This window comes from Phyllobates terribilis, unplaced genomic scaffold (genome assembly GCF_046119375.1).
Source record: "Phyllobates terribilis strain yellow unplaced genomic scaffold, ASM4611937v1 Scaffold_3__8_contigs__length_932513732, whole genome shotgun sequence".
NCBI lineage: Eukaryota > Metazoa > Chordata > Amphibia > Anura > Dendrobatidae > Phyllobates > Phyllobates terribilis.
In genome coordinates, this window is record NW_027362763.1 from 385066285 (window position 1) to 385086421 (window position 20137).

Sequence of the window (20137 nt, forward strand, 5' to 3'; positions counted from 1 at the left end):
AACAAGTCCCACACACTGCTACAAGCCCAAGCCCAAATATTTTTTCAGAGCTAGAAGCAGATAAAAATTATTTTGAATTTGCAACCTGGTGGAAGTTAGTATAGATGGACTAATAGAACAAGTCCCACACACTGCTACAAGCCCAAGCCCAAATATTTTTTCAGAGCTAGATGCAGATAAAAATTATTTTGAATTTGCAACCTGGTGGAGGTTAGTATAGATGGACTAATAGAACAAGTCCCACACACTGCTACAAGCCCAAGCCCAAATATTTTTTCAGAGCTAGATGCAGATAAAAATTATTTTGAATTTGCAACCTGGCGGAGGTTAGTATAGATGCACTAATAGAACAAGTCCCACACACTGCTACAAGCCCAAGCCCAAATATTTTTTCAGAGCTAGATGCAGATAAAAATTATTTTGAATTTGCAACCTGGTGGAGGTTAGTATAGATGGACTAATAGAACAAGTCCCACACACTGCTACAAGCCCAAGCCCAAATATTTTTTCAGAGCTAGATGCAGATAAAAATTATTTTGAATTTGAAACCTGGTGGAGGTTAGTATAGATGGACTAATAAAATGATGTAAAAAAATTTGTATTCTATACACAAGTGGTATAGCTTGCAACACAGATAGGCTACTCCACTGACTAACACACACTGCAAGAGGCCAAAAAGGATTTGCTTAGCTAGATTTAGCCAAATGCTGTGAAAAAAACTTGCACAGCACTGGCACAGACCTGTCTGGCAAAAAGTGATAGGAACTGATGTAACCTAGCCCTCAAAAGGACTGCAATTACAATTAGTCTTTACTCCCAACCTATCTATTTAAGAGCACAGACCTGCCTGATAAAAGTCGTAGGAAATGATATGACCTAGTCCTCAAAAGGACTGCAATCACAACTATTCCCTACTCCCAAGCTATCTGTAGATTTGTGCGAAAATTGGCTTGAAATTAACACTCAAAGTATAGCGCACACAGCAACAGCGGTGCCGTCTAACACGCAGCTGCAGCAGTGAGAAAATGGTGGCTACGTGGAAAATGGCTGGGTCTTATAGGGCAAGGACATGTGACATACACTGCCAATGACACATGCCCTTGCTTGTGTGAAAAAAAGCAGTTCGCTTCGTGTGTGCGCTGCTGATAGGCTGACAGATTGCACCTCCCCACTGTAAATGCGGGAAAGAGAAAAAAAATGGAGATCTTCATTTTTTCTGCAGAGATCCATCCCCTGCCCCTCTCCCCGCCCCGCTGTACACTCAAACTGCGTATTAACATTAATTTTCAGCATTACTGAGAAAAAATCCAGTTATGATTTTGGTGCACGAACAGTTATCGAACATAACCTCGAACAGCCGAATTTTTTTCAAATTGTTCGTGTTCGCCGAACGGCTCGAACACCGCCCAAAACAGCTCGAATTTGAGATTGGTGAACAGTTTGAGTCGAACACCGCTCATCTCTATTCAGGAGATCTGCAAATTGTCTCTTCAGACAGGAAGAGGACTAGAACTCTAGTGCCACTTACAGGAAGTAGCAATCCTAAAAGTCAATAGTGACCCTTTAACGAGCCTTATCACATGATTTAGGATAAAAAGCCAAGACTAGAAACTCAATTTGCAGACACTATGTTTCGGGGTACTGCCCCTTGTCAGTGCAAAGTGTGAGTTCTGGTTTGGCTGGGTGAGAGGCGTCTGACCGGTATCTAGGAATAATATTTCTCCTTGCGGAGAGTGACGTGTTAAGCACGTCAGGTGAGGAGACTTGTAAAGCCGCAATGCTCCTCTGGGAAATATGCAAATTGTCTCTTCAGACAGGAAGAGGACTAGAACTCTAGTGCCACCTACAGCAAGTAGCAATCCTAAAAGTCAATAGTGACCCTTTAACGAGCCCTATCACATGATATAGGATAAAAAGCCAAGACCAGAAACTCAATTTGCAGACACTGTGTTTCGGGGTGCTGCTCCTCGTCAGTGCAAAGTGTGAGTTCTGGTTTGGCTGGATGAGAGGCGTCACACCGGTATCTAGGAGTAATATTTCTCCTTGCGGAGAGTGACGTGTTAAGCACATCAGGTGAGGAGACTTTTAAAACCGCAATGCTCCTCTGGAAAATATGCAAATTGTCTCTTCAGAGAGGAAGAGGACTAGAACTCTAGTATAACCTACAGGAAGTAGCAATCCTAAAAGTCAACAGTGACCCTTTAACGAGCCTTATCACATGATTTAGGATAAAAAACCAAGACCAGAAACTGAATTTGCAGACACTGTGTTTCATAGTACTGGCCCTCGTCAATATGATTCAGGAGGTCAAAATCATTAGACATGACTTACTTCATAAATGAACCTGACAACTTTTGAAAACATGTAGAACAGTGTTATCATAGAATAGTTTGCAGACTCCATATACAGAGCCTTTAAGTGCCAGAAGAACAGAATCCCCTCACAAGTGACCACATTTTTGGTAATTACACCCCTCTAGGAATTTATCTACAGGTGTAAAGACTATTTTGACTCCATTGGTGTGTTCCAGAAACAAGCAGCAGTGGATGTTGCCAAGTAAAAACTGCAAATCCTCCTGTGTAGTGTCCAGTACATGGTAGTGCCTGTACACTGCGCCCAACTCGTGCTCTGGAGACATGCAACCGTAAAGTAAGCAGGCTCTCATTACCACACAAATGCCAAACATGTGGACGCTAAATGTGTTTTAGGCACACTGGGGCTCAGAAAGGAGGGAGGCATTTAAATTTGGGAGTGCAAAATTTGTTGGATTTATTTTGGGGGGAGTGAGGAGCCATAGCTCTTTTCCAGAGCCTTTGTGCTAACAGTAATGTGGAAGCCCCCTATATTTCCATTGACAGATGATGGACCTAAGTGGGTACATGCTTTTTTTGAGGACTGAGTTCAAGCTTTTATTGAGAACATTTTACATAACAATTTGGATCACATTGATTTTGTGCTCTACTCTGAGCACTTACATCGGGGTATTCCTCTAAATTGCCGAATGACATAATTCAGATGACATGCCTGACGAGTCCATTCACATTAATGAGGCAGAAGAGTTACTCTGGACTCCATCTGGAATCTGTTCAGCAGTGTCATTCTTTTCAGAGGTGCACAAAACTGTGGCAGACTGCACTTTTATGCACGCTTAAAAAGACACACACTGCTGGATCATAGTAGACGGCGTCCACAGTGTCTCCTTCTGCCTCATTATAGGGCACTTTCCGCTGTGGATTCTGTCTTGATCACGTATTTCAGAGATTTACACGGAAACCCCAATGTAAGTGCTCATTGTAGAGCGCAGGATAAATGTGAACCGAGCCTTACTGCAATCTCTGGGAGACAGAATGAACAAATCAACATCAGGTGAAAAATTGGTTTTATTTATTTTTCATTCCTCGTGTGGTATAAGTGATTAGACAAATTTATTCTTCGGGTTGGTGCGATTACAGCGATGCCAGATTGATATAGTTTTTTTATCTTTGGCTAAAGTCACACACTAAAAGATGCTTTTTTGCAAAATAAAATTTTTGCATCGCCATATTTTAAGAGCTACAATTTTTCTGCATTTATGCTGACAGTTATTTAAGGGCTTTTTTGTTACGGGACGAGTTGACGTTTTCATTGGTACCATTTTTGGGCACTTAACATTTTTTGATTGATTTCTACTCCGATTTTGGGAGGCAAAATTAACAAAATCCAGCCATTCAGGAAGTTTTCTTTTGGCGAAAGGGGAGCGGAAGTTTATGCCAATTACCATGTGATAAAAGTTCAGCTTTATTCTTTGGGTCAGTACGATTACAGTGATGCCACATTTATATCACTATTTTATGTTTTGCCGCCTTTACACAATAAACACTATTTTATAGAAAAATTAATTATTTTTGTATCGTTGTATTCTGATATCTATAACTTTTTTATTTCTCAGCTGACAGAGTTGTATGGTGGCTTGTTATTTGAGGGACAAAATGACGTTTTCAGCTATACTATTTTATTTCCATTCGACTTTTTTATCACATTTTATTCCAATTTTTTTGGGCTGTATGATGAACATGCATAGTTTTTTGCCACGTTTTTATGATTTTTTTATAGAGTTCAATGTTAAATAGTGGGACATTTTTATAGACTGGGTCATTCCAGATGTGGCAATACCAAATATGTGTATTTATTTTGTTCATTTTTTTTTTACATAATATACCTATTTATTGGTTCAATATTTTTTTCATTTTTATTAGATGATTTGCTTATATAAATATATATATATAACTTTTATTACTCTGATCACTGGTATAATGCATTGCAATGCATTTTATTTGTCAGTGCTGCACTGATAGAATTCTCTTAGACCATGCTCCTGGCATGGTCTATCAGGCGTGCCATAGCTGGCAGACCCGGAGGTCGTCATGGCAATGATTGGGCCTTCACGATGACATCGCAGGGGGCCATCAATCTGAAGGGAAAGGGAGCCACTCCATCTCTCAGCCTTCTAAAAGCTGCAATCGCTATCGATCATGGCATTTAGGGGGTTAACTGTCCCAGGTCGGTGAGAGCGCCAGTCCTGGCAGTGAAAGCCAGAGCTCGGCTTTAACTTACACCGATCTCCCTGCAGCGATCGTGCAGACACCGGTGCCTTCATGATAGCCATGATGTAAATTTAAGTCATTATGCATCATTTGAGTTATTTTCCCGACCATGACGTAAACTTGCATCAAATGTTGTGATGGGGTTAAAGCACCATTTCAGCATTTTTTTTTATATATCAGCGCTGGAGTAGTGTCACTAATATAAGTTCTATGACCCTAGTCTTATAGTTACCAGCTGCCGTCTTCATCTGTTCCCGGCGCTTCCCCAATCCAGATCTGCTATGCCTGGTTGACAGTAGGGAGTAGTTAGAAGCTATGTTTTATAACTGGAAAACTTTGCAATAGTCACTGTACATAAAGGTAGAAATCCAGCCAAGGATCCAGTACAGAGGTGTCAATTCATCATTAAACCATCAAAATCAAAACCTGCGGCAAAGCAGAGGTCAAAGTTCTCCCGAACAGAGGCTAAGGAGCTCAATGCAGATTATTAGCCACTAGACATTTTCACTTGTCCGGTTGTCTGAAAAAAAATATGGAGACATGCCCTATTTTGATGTGTGTGGTAGAATAAACTTGCAAATGGAAGTCGATAGCCCCGTGAAGAAAAAACAGATAGCACACAGATGTCATCATTGTGTTGTCCATACTTTACTATTAAATGGCTAGGAAAAGCTAAAAATTATTTTTTATATGAGAAAAACGGATTCAACAAGAATTGTGAAACTTAACACAGAGACCAAAAATGGATCCTACACAATGTAGAAAACTCGGACCATTGTTCACGTGGAAAAAAACTGACATATGAAACTGGTCTGACAGCTAGTAGTAAAATGAGTAACTCACTAGCCAAGTGCACTGCACTTGCACCAGTTTGCATCTTGGCTGGCCCAGCCGTGACATAGTAAAACATTGCTGAAGTATTGAAGGGTTAGTTCACTGATTCACCTTCTTATGTTTAAGTCCTTGATTAGATACACAAACATTAAGACATTAAAACTATGAAGAGGCCAGTTAGAATAGTCTGTAAGTGGGGTACGAATAATATGAGTTAAGAAAATAATTCTTTTTTTCTGTAAAGCAAATAAATACAAAATTGAAAGTTAAAAGGGGCAATAATGGTTAAAAAGTCAATGACTCTTCAGGTATCATAAGTTTTTATTTCTTCAATAGATACTACAAATTACAGCCATTTTTTTTTGTTCTAAAGTTGTCATTCTTTATCTACAACAAATATTCAGCTCAAAGAATTCATCCATTCAATTTATAGCAGAAATACAAGTGTATTTTAGCCAAATGTTCAGAAAACAGGGATTTAAAACCATTGGAGATAAATTCAGCATTCATTTTACTATATTATGTACTGACAGCAAACAAATTCCAAATAGGGTGTAGTTTTTTTTTTTTTTAAATAGGTTTCAGTTGTCATATCCAGAAAGTTATACATTTTTCATTATTCTGTCAACAGCATGTTATGAAGGCTTCCAGAGCTTGATTTTTGGTATGAGCTGTGGTTTTTGTTTGTTCCATTTTGGAGTATTTCATACAGTTATCACAGCCGTTATGCATGGGAGATGACTCTAAGGGTTAAAAATCCCATTCACATATCGGGTCATTGAGTAGTGTATTTTTAGGTCTTCTCAGATTTTTTTTCATACCAGTATACTAAATAATTCTCTACAATTCATTGGTTTGTCTTTACCCGTCTACCTAAATACATAAATTTTATCCCAAAAACAGACTTTTGTTCTGAAAATCTAAATAGATTGAAACATATCAAAATAACTGAAAAGGTATTTCTGTCTATTAAAACATTATAAAATATACGTACAATTTAAAGTCAATATAAAAAATAAGGAGAAATTAATGTGTATGTTTTGTCCAAACTTAACACCGTGAATACCTTTTTATTTTATAAAAGAAATTTATATTGTATCTTGGTGACTTATATAAAATATTCAAGAAATTTATTTCTCTCTGAATCGACCTCCTCAGTTTCTAACTCATATTGCTTCATTGCAATAAAATATAGAATAAATGGTTCCCCCAAAGATGCTCTGATACATTTGTCTTCTTGAAGTGCAGTTAGTGCATCTTCTAGTTTTAATGGAATAGACCAAGCTTTAAGCTCAGGAAGATCTGGGTTGCTGTTTAGGCTGTCGAAGAAGTTTAGGCCCTTCTTGATCCCATCCAGTCCAGCGGCAACTGTGGCAGCTAGAACTACGTAAGGGTTTGCCATAGCTGAACATAACTTGTTTTCTATATAAGTTCCATTCTTACAGTAGGATTTTACATTGTATGTGGAACCATTATTATTGAATCCCCAGGTAGCAGAGATGTTGTCTTGTGATTCCTTAATGTCCTTTGACAAATGTTTTCGGCAAGCAACTCCTGGAGCGACTAAGCAACTGAGTGCTGCAGAATGGAGAAGAAGCCCAGATAACCAGTTTTTACCAATATCTGAAAGTTCTTGCACATGTGTTCCACTATAAAATAAATTCTTCTTCCCTCGTATGTCCCATAAGCTATGTGATAAGATTCCAGAATTATAGAAACCTACCATATCAGTATAGAAACTTGCTATGTTTCCATGTTTTTTAGCCACTTCTTTGATTGCAGTTTTAAAGGTGAATGCATTGTCAGCTGCCTGCAACCCATAATCAGGTTGAAATGAAATCTCCATCTGTCCAGGTCCAATGGAAGAAGAAAAACTTTCAATGTTTCCACCAATGTAGTACAGTCCATCAAACAGCTCTTGCATGAATAACTGGTCATGGTCAGTCAATAAAGTTACTGCAGGAAATGATACTGTTTTGGCATTTATAATTTCAGCCATACCGAATACACAAAATTCATAGGTGAAAGCAGAATGTAGCAAAAACCCAATTTCCTCAAGCTCATGAAGTAATCGTTTAGCTAAAAATCGTGGAGAGGTGAGAAGTGGATCCCCTAGAAAGGTAAATGAATCACAGATCACTCTTGCAGTTTTTTCAGTCCAAGGCAGAATCCGGAAGGTTTGTAAGTCTGGTTTCAGAATGATGTCACTTTTAAAATGCATTGAGTTGATGTGGTCTACTTCATTGTCCTTTGGACTGAGAGTCAATTCAAGGTAACTGCGTGGCATATAAATACCACCAATGGCCCTTTCCTGAAAAACATTAGCAAAATATTATTCTGTTTCTAAAATAAATGTGGATATGTACCTAATGGCAGTACCCTTCTCCCGCCCCACCCATTCATTTAGAGTATAACTCATGTCCCACAGCATGCACTAGTTGTAATACTAAATCCAGACAGACAACAATGTTGTAGTCTTATCTTAACCCATAAACAGTGCTAATTTGGATGGTTTAGAACCACTGTGCAAAATTTCATACTAAAATATTTGCAATTTAATACAAATATTTACCCATTTTAAATTAATATGGCTCCCAAACAGGGGCGGCTGGTCATTGGACAAATGTGGCAAATGTTAAAGGGGTCAGTCCAGTTGTGGGCTGCTTCAATTCCAGCACTATTAGGAATATTGGCATCCGCAGGACGCCAATACTGTTAACAGCTGTGGCAGAGCACGGAGCCATCGGCTTCATGCTCTGTCACTTACTCTGGCAGGGGACGTCGATCGGCGCGATGTTGTCACTGAATTGTGCCACATGCATCCACTACAAGCAAGACAGGATAGAAGAGGGCGCAGAGGCTGCAGCTGGATTAGGTGAGTATAAGAATTTTTTGCGGGATAAGAGGGACCATCATATTGTATGGCAGCTGTGGGGGAACATCATACTGTTCATGGGAACCATTATACTATATAGAGGTCAGTGGGGGACCATCATACTGTATTGGGGCTGTAGAAGACCATCATACTATATGGGCTCTGGGGGACCATCAAACTATATGGGTGTTGAGGGGGACCATTTTACTATATGGGGACTGTGAGTGTCCATCATATGGGGGCTGTGGGGGAACATCATACTATATGGAGGAACTTCATATTATGCACAGGGACCATCATACTATATGGGGGTCTGTGGGAGAACCATCATATTGTATTGGGATTTTGGGAGACCATCATGCTGTTTAGGGGCTGCGGCACCATCATACTGCGTTAGGCTGTGGGGAACAATCATACTGTATTGGGGTAATGGGGGACAATCATACTGCATGGGGGAACCATCATACTAAATGGAGGGCTATTGTGGGAACATCATACTGTATTGGGGCAGTGGGTGACCAAATTACTGTCTGGGGGGACCATCATGCTATATTGGAACTATGGAGGACCATCATACTTTGTGGGGGGATAATCATACTATATGGGGAGGGCAGTGGTGAGACCAGCATACTGTGTGGGGGGCCATCATAATGTACTGGGGCTGTGGGGCACATCATACGGTATTGGTGTTGTTGGGGACCATTATATTGTGCACGGGGACCATCATGCTATATGGGGTTCTGTGGGGGGGGCATCATACTGCGTTGGGGCTGTCGATGACCAGAATACTGTGTGGGGGGATCATCATACTATATGGAGGTCTGTGATGGAGCTATAATACTGGATTGGAGTTGTGGGAGACCATCACATTGTGTAGTGGAACATCATACTATATGGAGGGCTGTGGGGGGACCATATCACTGTACTGGGGCCGTGGGGGACCACTATACTGTGCAGGGGGGCCATCATGCTATATAGGGGTCTATGGAGGCACTATCACACTGTATTGTGGCTGTGAGGGCTATCATGCTGTGTGGGGGGCTATGGTGATCATCATACTGTGCAGGGGGTCTGGGGTTGCCATCATAATATGTAGGATTTGTGGGGCCATCATGCTGTGTAGGTGGAGGAATATGGGAACATCATTCTGTATGGAAGGTTTTTTTTGGGACATCATATTCTATGGTGGCCGTGGAAGGGATATCATAGAGGGTGAGAACACTGAGGGACTTCAGTAGGTGCAAAATAACTGTGTGTCAATATAAATATCCCTCTCAGGCATGTTCTTCTGTTAATGAACTTATGTTCCATGATAGGACTTTTGCTATAAGGCCCCATGATTTCTATGTATGCCCCTGCATTATTACAATAAAGGGGCACTGGCGGTCGTTATTATAAGGAGGCACAATGGGGGGCATTATTATAAGGAGGCACAATGGGGAATCATTATAGTTAAAGTACAGGAGATATTACTATTATTATAAGAAAGGACAGGGGTGATTGTATTATTATAAGGAGGGAGGGGTCGTTAAGATAGTAAAAGGGTCAAGGGAATTATTATTGTAAGAAGGCACAGGAGACACTATTTCTATAGGGTACCGTATGACTAAGGAGACGCAGAGGAGAATTATTACTACGATGAAGTATAGAGGAAACATTACTGTGTAGGGGCACGGTTATTGTGTAGACACAATAGGGGGGTACTATTACTATGTAGGACACAGAATGGGCATTATTACTGTCTAGGACATTGGTTATAGCACTATATGGTTTGTCTAGAGGCAGGGGAATGTGAGAAGAGTCCTAGAAAAGCAGTAAGCTAAAGTAGTCTCAATGTTACATTTATGGATGGAAAAGGTCACGATTGTCTGGGCCAAATGGAAAGAAAGGGTAAAAGAAATGGCTATGATCATCAAGAACACTACTGATGAGAACCTGTACAGCAGACACATATACTTTATGGTCTGCAGAGCACTGGTCTAGAACTGATATTACCATTATATGATTACTGTATGGTCACTGTAATATCAGTCCTGTTAAAGTGGTTTTGGCTGCTGATCAGTGGAGCAGTATTATCACTATTGTATATGCTGGTGATATTTGGTTATGGTCTGGTGGTATTTGTTATACTGCAATATTTTTAAAGCAGTATCATTATTATTAGGTTGTACATAGTGATATTATTGAAAATATAGGTCTTGTAGTAAATCATGATTTCCTGCAGGCAGCGTAATATAAGTAATAGAGACCCCAATCTGGTAAAGAAGAATGTTCAGGCATGTGCCTGTGTACTTTGAAATGCCAGGGCTGAATTTTAGTCCCAGTCCATGACTGCTCCCAATTTCCACTTAAAAGGAGTATGTCATTTTTAACTCACATTTTCGTGCTTATTGTGTCAAATTTTTGTGCTTTTGTGTTAAAACATTTTTGGCAACTTATTTTTTTCTATTATGCTGTGTATTAAAAAACAATATCAGAATTCTTGCAGTTTTCATACTGACCACTGGAGCTATGTAAGACTCATAATGGCAGCCCTTCTAGGAAGAATTTGCAGCAGTTTCCTTATCATACTATACGATTATAATAACAGGCAACACCACTATATACAGCTCTGCTGGTTACAATTCTCTCAGAACAGAAGACACTGTCAATCCAGGGCAGGAGGCAGGGAGAAGTCTTTTAACCACTCCAAAGACATACTGCTAGGGAATTTAGATTGTGAGCCCCACTGGGGACAGTGCAGATAATGTCTGTAAAACGCTGTGGAATTAATGGTGCTATATAAGTGAGTAAAATAAATAAATAAATAAAAATTGACGACTTTTAACGTACATGTACGGCTAAAGTTGTGTTGCTGACTTTAATGCAGGTTCGCACGCTGAGCCCGCATCTTCCCTACACATGATTTCTGATTTAATAAGCCATCATGTGCCTTTCACAGCTGCGGGTGGAGAAGAGCTCCACCCATGGCTGTTAACCTTTTAAATGAAATCAATCTTTGACAGTGGCATTTAACAAGTGCCGGCAGAGGGTCGCGGCATTCCACCCGCCCATCGGCACACATGATTGTGGGGCGCCGTTGGGTTGTCTTGACAGCCAAAGGTGTCCTAATGATCCAGATTATTGTCATTACGATCCTCCAGTGAAAGCCAGCATTTAGCAGGCGTTCATAGGAGATAGTGATTTTCTCTGTTTATAGCAGCATTGATACACTGCTATGTATAGCACAAGCAGATGATCGCAGCTTCAAGTCATCTAAGAGAACTATTAAATACAATAAGAAGGGGGGAAAAAATAAAAAATATGAAAAAAAAACCACAAAAGTTAAAATCATCCCCATTAAAAATAAAATAATTAAAACACATATCTGGTATCGCTGCATTCATAAAAGTCAGATCTATCAAAATCTAAATTAAAATTAATCTGATTGGTAAACGGCGTAACGAAAAAAAAATCAGAACGCTACAATTACGTTTTTTGGCCATGGCAACATTGCAATAAAATACAATTAAATGCAATCAAAGCTTCTTACCTACTATCAATCTCTGACAGCAAAATTGAAAGTAGATCACTACAAGTGTACACTCACTGGCTTCCATAAGTCCCCAACGATCATGCTGGAGGGGCTAACATGTCAGCCAGTGGCCTGCTGAAAGCCCCTGTAAATGCAATCTTTGCCCTTTTGTTAAAGGGGTTGTCCGCTCCAAATCGATAAGATTGCAGTCACTCTGCGGAGATTCGCCGGTTTCTGAGCCGAGACAGGAGGGGTATGTATGAGTTATACTTACTCCTGGCCGAAGCCCGTCTAGTGGGCGTGGCCGACTAGAGGGCGCAGTCTTGCTCCATACAAGTGTATGGAGAGCGAGGCCCTGCCCACTGGCCGGTAGTATGTAGAACTCATACATACCCTCTGGTCCCAGCTCAGAAACCAGTGAATTCCCGCAGCGCACAGTGCAGATTCATAAGTCTGCATTCACACAGAGTGACTGTAGACATCGATTTGGATCGGACAACCCCTTTAAGCTCAGCTGAGCTCCATAAGAGAACTGCAGTTTCACTATATACTGCAATACTGTGGCATAAGCAATCACACTATCACAGGTTCAAGTTCCCTAAGAAAACAAACAAAATAAACTAAGAATTAAAAAAATATATAAAAATATATAAAAGTTCAAATTACTTCCCTTTTCCCCCTTCAAAACTAAAGAAATTGAAACAGACAAAAAAAAAGTATATTTGGTACAGCTGTGTCCAAAAAAGGCTAATCTATCAAAAAATTTAAATATTTAAACCATTTATTAAATGTCAAAAAGAAAAAAAATCGGAATCCTAGATTGTCATTTTTTGGTTGCCGCATTTAAAAGGATATTTCCATCTCCAAGATCATATCCTAATATGTAGTAAATGTAATAATAATAATATTAGCAAATATCTCCAATTAGAAATGTAGTATAGTTCTTCAGACTAGCTATGTCGCTTACCCCATGCAGGGCCTTGCAGTAGCTTAGATATCCATGGTTACGACCACTAAGAACTAACTGCCATGCACATGGAGAAAGAGAGATAGCAAATCAGAAGAACTATACTACATTTCTAATTGGAGGTATTTGCTAATATTACTATTATTACATCTACTGCATATTGGGATATAATCTTGGAGATGGGAATACCCCTTGAACTTAAAAAAATGCAACAAAAAGTTATCAAAAGGTCATATGTACCCCAAAATGATATCAATAAAAATGTCAAATCAGGGTGCAAAAAACAGGCCCTCACAAAGCACTATCGATGGAAAAAAAATAAATAAAGGTCTCAGGAAATGACGACACAAACATTTTTTTTTTTTACAAATTTCTGAATTTTTTTTTACCACCAAATGATAAAAAACTGGACAAGTCTGGTATTCATCTAATTGGGCTGACCTGGAGAATCATGTTGCCAGGTCATTTTTACCACACAATGAATGCCGAACTTAGAATTTTTTTCACATTTTAGACAAGGCTGATGGACAGGTCTGGTCACATGTGAGGAAAGCTGCACTAACAGGAGAAGGAGGAGAACCTGTCAAATATATATAATAGCAAGCGCCACAACATTATGTCTCCAACGCATCTGTTAAAATAAAGATAAAGTAGTCAACCGCTTTAAGGGGTTAGAGCATCAACATCACAAACTAGAAATCTGCATGCAAAATGAAATATCATACCTTTATATTTTTTTTACAGTGGGAATTGTTCTATAAAAATAACATGCAAAAAAAAAGGTTTTCTGTGATATTTGCAATACCAGCCAAATAGTTTCCCATAGGAACAGAACAATCTTAAAAAATAAAGAAAAAGTTATGAGTTCTCCTGTTTCTCTGTGGTTTTCAAATTGAAGAATTCAATTTTTCTTTGTAACACAAGGTAGGAATAAAGTAGTCACAGAGGAGCTACCTTGCCGTTCTATCCAAAAAATGGAATAGTATGGCCCAAGTTCACTTTTTTATCAAGACAGTTGAAGTAGCTTCTCAGTGTGAGTGCCCCGTACTGAGAAGAAAAGAGTGTGGAGGGGCAGAGATGAGAACAACCCGTCTATGTGCAATGGTGTGAGGTGGATGGATTACAAAAATCAGTCTGGCTGTGTCTTCAGCTTTAAAGGAGACATTCATTTAATGGAAGTTATGGAAATAGCAAAGCAGAGTGAGAAGCTATTCCGCTCTCAGCCATTAATGGTTATCATGGGAAAAAACACATTCATATCTGAACTTATAGGACAAGATTCCTTGTCATATGCCCATTCTTACTTGGAAAAAACGTGCAGGAATTGTTTTAGACCTGGACACTCCATGCAAATCGGCAGCTTCAAATCTCACAAATCGTACATCTTCTCTAGCAATCTGCTGTTTAATATGTTCAACAGAAGAAACTAACTGAAGAGGGTTTTGACCTCCACTGGAAGCTGTATAAACAGGTTTACTACCGGAACAAATGCTTTCTGAAATAAAAGCAAGAATAATATTATACAATGCACTAAGAACATATTCTGTACCGTACAAATAGTCTGCAAAGGCTGTAGCTAGCGGTCGGGTGACTGAAACAGGGTGTCATCAGATGTTCCTCCCATTACACGCTATTCCAGGCATTTGACCACTACAGACAAACACAGGTGTTAGTATTCAGGTAACTAAAAAACAAGACAACATTGATTTCTGCCCTGGCACAGACTACCAGAGCGGGATTAGAGCACGTGAGTATGACTGATTTCAATATTTTGAAAGCCATTCAAGCTTCTTTAATTACTAGCTAATTAAAGAAGTTGTCCACTACTTTTACACTGATGCCCTATCCATAGGATAGGGCATCAATGTATGATTGGCCGGGGTCCCACACGCAATAACCCCGCCGATCAGATGTTATCGGTGCTGTTATAGGAGGCGGATGGGCAGTACACCGCAGCGGCCACTACCACTTGACAGCAGAGCCCCGCAGGTGAGCATTTCCGGCTGGTGGCTGCCGCCGCCGGCACCGATAGCGGCTGATTGGCGGGGATTCCGCGTGCGAGACCCCGGCCGATCATACATTGATGCCCTATCCTGTGGATAGGGCATCAATGTAAAAGTAGTGGACAACTCCTTTAAGTAAACTAATATAAAAATGAGACATTGTCTTTAACATAAGAACATGTACTTTTACAGTGAACATTTACTTTTACACCAGAACAATCACATCAGTCATTCAAGCTATTAAGTATATAAAGTTCTGATTTCAAACACAAAATTTAAAGACTTTAAAGTTAAAGGGGTTGTCTGGCCTTAGGGTACAAGTCTGCAGTCACTCTGTGTGAGTTCAGACTTGTCAATTTTCACAGACAAAAACCATCCTGATTGAGTATACCTTGTCATGATGGGATGTCTTTTATGCTTTTTTTTTATCAAAATAGTCTTAACTAAGTATGCTATGCTATTTACATGTACTATTTAATTATTTACTTACTACAGGGTATATTCTCATTTTGTTTTTTTCTTGAGTTTTATCTGTGAAATGGCCACAGTGTGAACGTAGTTCTTCACAATGTACGTATACCAACGTATGCTCTGGCTCTTTTCTTTGGTTTTGTTGTAGTTTCTTGTACTTTGTACAAACAGGAGCATGGTTAGCTAGGCATTTCATCTATATAGCTTCCCATGGGCAGGTGTCTGAACAGTTGTTCCTGTATCCCACTTCCCAGTTCATCACATGATAAAATGAATGATGTAATTTAAAAGTACAACTCATCCCTAAGAAAACAAACTCTCATATGGCTAGGTCAGTGAAGAAATAAAAAGTCATGGGAAGAAGAGGAAGAAAAAAAAAATGCAAAGTAGCCATGGTGCAAAGGGGTTAGAGAGGTGGCAGCGTGAGGAGATAATATGTGGGAAAGTGTGAGGAGCGGGCCCAGTATGGAAAGGAGAATGGTGGAGAGATGGGGGGGCAATATTTTATAGAAAAAAACAGTTTTGAGGCCAAGTACCATAAGAGGGACAGTTTGAGGGTCATAGTTTGTGCAGAAAGCACAGTGAGGTGCAATTATTTATTCAGGGGCACAGCATAGGGTAGATATTTTTATTCACAAGCATTCAAATGACACTGATATTTTTAAGGACACAGTGTTGAGATGTGCTGCAGAAGACCTGTGCCGTGGATGTGAAAAGTAATCATGGTGTCTGGACCAGATGGAGAAGAAAAAAAAAAGAACAACTCCAATCAGAGAAGATGTCACCTATAAGGTATCTGGCTGTAAATGTTTATTGGTGATACTTCTTGCATCTCATCAGTACTGTGGTTCCTGTGGTCTACAGTGTGATGATGGCTGTTAACAACAACTCAGAGTATCTTCTTACCATTGCTTAGACCATACTGGGAGTTTTAGGTTTATGCAATACAATTTTATATGAAGCTGAGCTGACATTGCAATTGATGTATTAATTTGGGCAATGTATTCATGTACTAATGTTGGTTCTGGTGCTGTATTCTTGTACTGGTGATGGTTCTGTTGATGTATTAATGTACTGATTGTGGCTCTAGACTGTAGTCATGTACTGATGGTGGTTCTGGTACTGTAGTCATATACTGATGATGGTTCTGGTGCTGTAGTCATATACTTATGGTGGTTCTGGTTATGTATTCATGGAGTGATGGTGGTTCGGGTGATGTGTCTAAGTTCTCATGACGATTCTGGTGCTGTATGCATGTACTGATGGTTGTTCTGGAGATATATTCATGTACTGATGATGGTTCTTGTGATATGTTCATGTACTGATGGTGGTTGTGATGCTGTATTTCTGTAATGTTGGTGGTTCTGGTGATGCATTCTGCTACTGATGGTAGTTCTGTTGATGTATTCCTGTACAAATGAAGAATCTGGTGATGTATTTCTGTACTAAAGGTTGTTGTGATACTGTATTTCTGTACTATTGGTGGCTCTGGTGATGTGTCTAGTGATGTATTCCTGTAATGACTGTGGTCTGGTGCTGTGTTCCTATACTGTTATTGGTTCTGATCCTGAGTACATGTAGCAATCCGTAACTTGTCTGATGATGTGATACATAGCTATGTTAATAAATTATTGTGCTATCTGACAAGTTAAAGGTTATTACATCTGTATTTATGTTAGGATCATTAATTATAACATTAAGCACTGTAGCATGTAAAATTGTAACAGTGCATAATATACTCACTGTCAAGATTCAGATCTGCTGGCTGGTACCATTGGTCATCACATGACCACTCATATACTCACATATTTACAGTTTTTTGTTGCTTTTTTTTTACTTTTTTTTTATCGAAAGCACAAAAAAAGTGCACTAGGATGCTGGTCAACATGAAACCCTCTCCAACAAGAGAAGGGTCCCACAAACCATTCCTCGTCCCTCCAAGCCAGAAGGCCACAGCGAGGAACAGGGACAAATAGCCACCTCCAGCCGAAGGCAGAGGCGACCCAATCTTACTCCCAGCATCTGCCCGAGTTCTCACCTGAGCAAGGCACTGAGAGCCAAAGACTGTGCTCCCCTCCCGGAAGAGGGAAGCCAACAATGCTCTCCTCCCGAAAGAGGAGAGCCAGGGGAGTTCAGGGGGGAGTGGAACCTGATGGCCAAACACTCCCTCCCAGACCTGACAAGAGAGGAACCCATTAGGGAAAAGCATCCCGACAAAATCCTAGTAGGACGTGATCCACGTGAATAAGTGGACACACAGTGACAAAAAGATTAAATAAATAGTGAAGTTTTCACAGTATAATACTGCCCAGACCTTCGACTGGGAATTGAAAAATTCCCCATCCTAAGGCCAGAAGTCCCAGAATAAGGGTGTGCGCGAAGAAAGAAAATTTAAAGTGCTTGTGCAAATGTCCCAGAAACTCAAGTGGGGTCACCATTCCTGGGGCACTTCACACTTCGGGCTTTCGATCTTCCCCGGCCCAATGGCGTCAATCCTGGGGGGCCATGCTTTCCACCAGATGACTATATTAGCCACCTGGCATACTAACAAGCACCCAAACCCCAGTGTGCATAATGTATCAATCTACTAGGGCGGCCAACGGCCAAAGCCGCCTTTTCGAAAGATACTTCACTTGATCTTAGCCAAAAGGCCGAGAAGCAAAAGAATACTTACAGTTACGTGCCGACAAGCTTCTCTTCCTGTTTCTCTCAATAAAGCAAGGACTGGAGTTTTCACTGAGCATTATCCAAGGGGTAACGTTTCTCCTTGCGGACAGTGACATGTTAAGCATGTCAAGGTGAGGAGACTTTTAAGCAAAATGCTCCTCTGGGAAATATGCAAATTGCCTCTTCAGAGAGGAAGAGAACTAGAACTCTAGTGCCACCTATAGGAAGTAGCAATCCTAAAAGTCAATATCGACTCTTTAACGCGCCTTGTCACATGACTTAGGATAATAGCCAAAACCAGAATCTCAATTTGCAGACACTGTGTTTCGGGGTACTGCCTCTTGTCAGTACAAAGTGTGAGATATGGTTTGGCTGGGTTAGAGGCGTCTGACCAGTATCCAAGGGGTAATGTTTCTCCTTGCGGAGAGTGACATGTTAAGCATGTCAAGGTGAGTAGACTTTTAAGCTGAAATGCTCTTCTGGGAAATATGAAAATTGTCTCTTCAGAGAGGAAGAGAACTAGAACTCTAGTGCGACCTATGGGAAGTAGCAATCCTAAAAGTCTATATTGACCCTTTAGCAAGCATTGTCACATGACTTAGGATGTGTTGAGCGAGCATGCTCGACACTGCTCGGTACTCGCCCAAGCATCTCACTACTCGGGATGTTCGGCGAGCACTGAGCATTTTCGGGTTACCCGGGCGGGAGCTCCAGTCTCCGCCCTGCATGTTTGGCGCTCTTTACAGAGCCAATGAACATGCAGGGATTGCCAGCCAGTCACTGTAATGCCACAGCCATGTTGGTTGTGGGCATTACAGTGATTGGCTGGCCGCACAGCGTCACCTCGAGTATTTAAAACTGGGCGCCGCCATCTTGGACACAGTCGCTCCAGATCAGACAGTGTAGGGAGAGTGCTGCTGAGCTAGGGACAGATTTATACTGCGAAATAGGTAGTGTAGGGTCTCTAAAGCCTGCAAAATAAAACAAACAGTTCTTCTGAGGACTAATATCCATCATAGATATCAGGCAGGCAGGTGGTATAGGAGATGCAGTGGTTATACCAACAAACACTGCATTACAGTCCTGTGTGCTGCTGCTGCTCAAATTGCTAGACTTAGCCCCAGGTCTCAGGGGCCAGGAAAAATCCTTTTTTTTTCATCTAAATCCTCTTTTTTTTTTTTTTTTTTTTTACCTTATACACAAGTCTTTACCCTGGAAAGGATGTTCCTTAACATATTTCACAAGAAAACAGTTTCAGTTTCGCTTTTGAACATTTTATCGTGAGCCCGTAAAAGTGGCTTAATACCTCTGACCACGTTGTTGACAGCAGTGACCTGTGGGTCAGAAATGCTTCCTGGGGCGATCCACATGCTGTCCCCATGTCACTTGAGCACTGTCACTATCGTTTTGGGCACTTTTTAGGCTTTCTACAGACTGCCGGGGGTGCAGCCGCAAAAATGCTAAGGTCTCCCATAGACTAACATTGGGCTCGTCGCTCTGGTCGAGCACCCGAGTATCTCGGTGAGCTCGGCCCAAGCTTCGATCACCCAAGCATTTTAGTGCTCGCTCAACACTACTTAGGATACATTGAGAGAATAAGGAAGAGCAGTTGGTCGTCACTGTAAGGATGCAAATTGCACATGAGCGATCAAATGACAATTACTCACACCGTTTAGGCTGTATATAGGAGGAAGAGTCAACAAATTTTTTTGCATCAAGTGCAGGGAACCCTAGATTTGCTTCTACCTATTGTTTAGCCTGCTTGACCTCTGGCTTTCCTGTGACTATGTTTCAGGATTATACCTTGGTTAGATTCCCTTACCTACCTTCATGTTTATGAACCCCAGCTTGTTACTAACCTTATTAATGTCTCATTGCCACAGCTGAAAAAATGGGTATACTCCAGATGTCGGCACTTGAACATTCCCTTCTGCAAATTCAAGATTCTTGCACAGAGAATAAAGGATGAAAATCAGGGACCCTCTTCGACCCCACCATCCAAATGTACCCAGCTCAAACCAGATTGAGGCTTTGTCCAGTCTACTGACAATACCCACTAATATGCTGACTGTAACAACTGTTTTGTTCTGATTTCATACAAAAAGATATTGATATGCAAAAATAAGGCAAATATTTTTGTTGCATGAGAATTTTTGGATTTTACCATGGCTCTGTTAGTTTTGAAATTGTTTTTCAGCCTTTATTCTGCTTGAAGCCCTAAAT

At 40.5% G+C, this 20137-nt stretch overlaps 1 protein-coding gene across 1 annotated transcript in view; it reads right to left on the reverse strand.

The window, feature by feature from the left end:
* Positions 1-6242: 6242 nt before the first annotated feature.
* The window catches only part of LGSN (lengsin, lens protein with glutamine synthetase domain), a 137239-nt gene continuing 123344 nt past the window's right edge, over positions 6243-20137 (reverse strand). The window contains exons 5-6 of the mRNA XM_073675492.1: positions 14078-14268; positions 6243-7728 (exon numbers count right to left, since the gene is read on the reverse strand). Of these exons, the coding sequence (XP_073531593.1) occupies positions 6526-7728; positions 14078-14268 (1394 nt within the window). The 3' untranslated portion in view covers positions 6243-6525. The remainder of the gene's footprint in view (positions 7729-14077; positions 14269-20137) is intronic.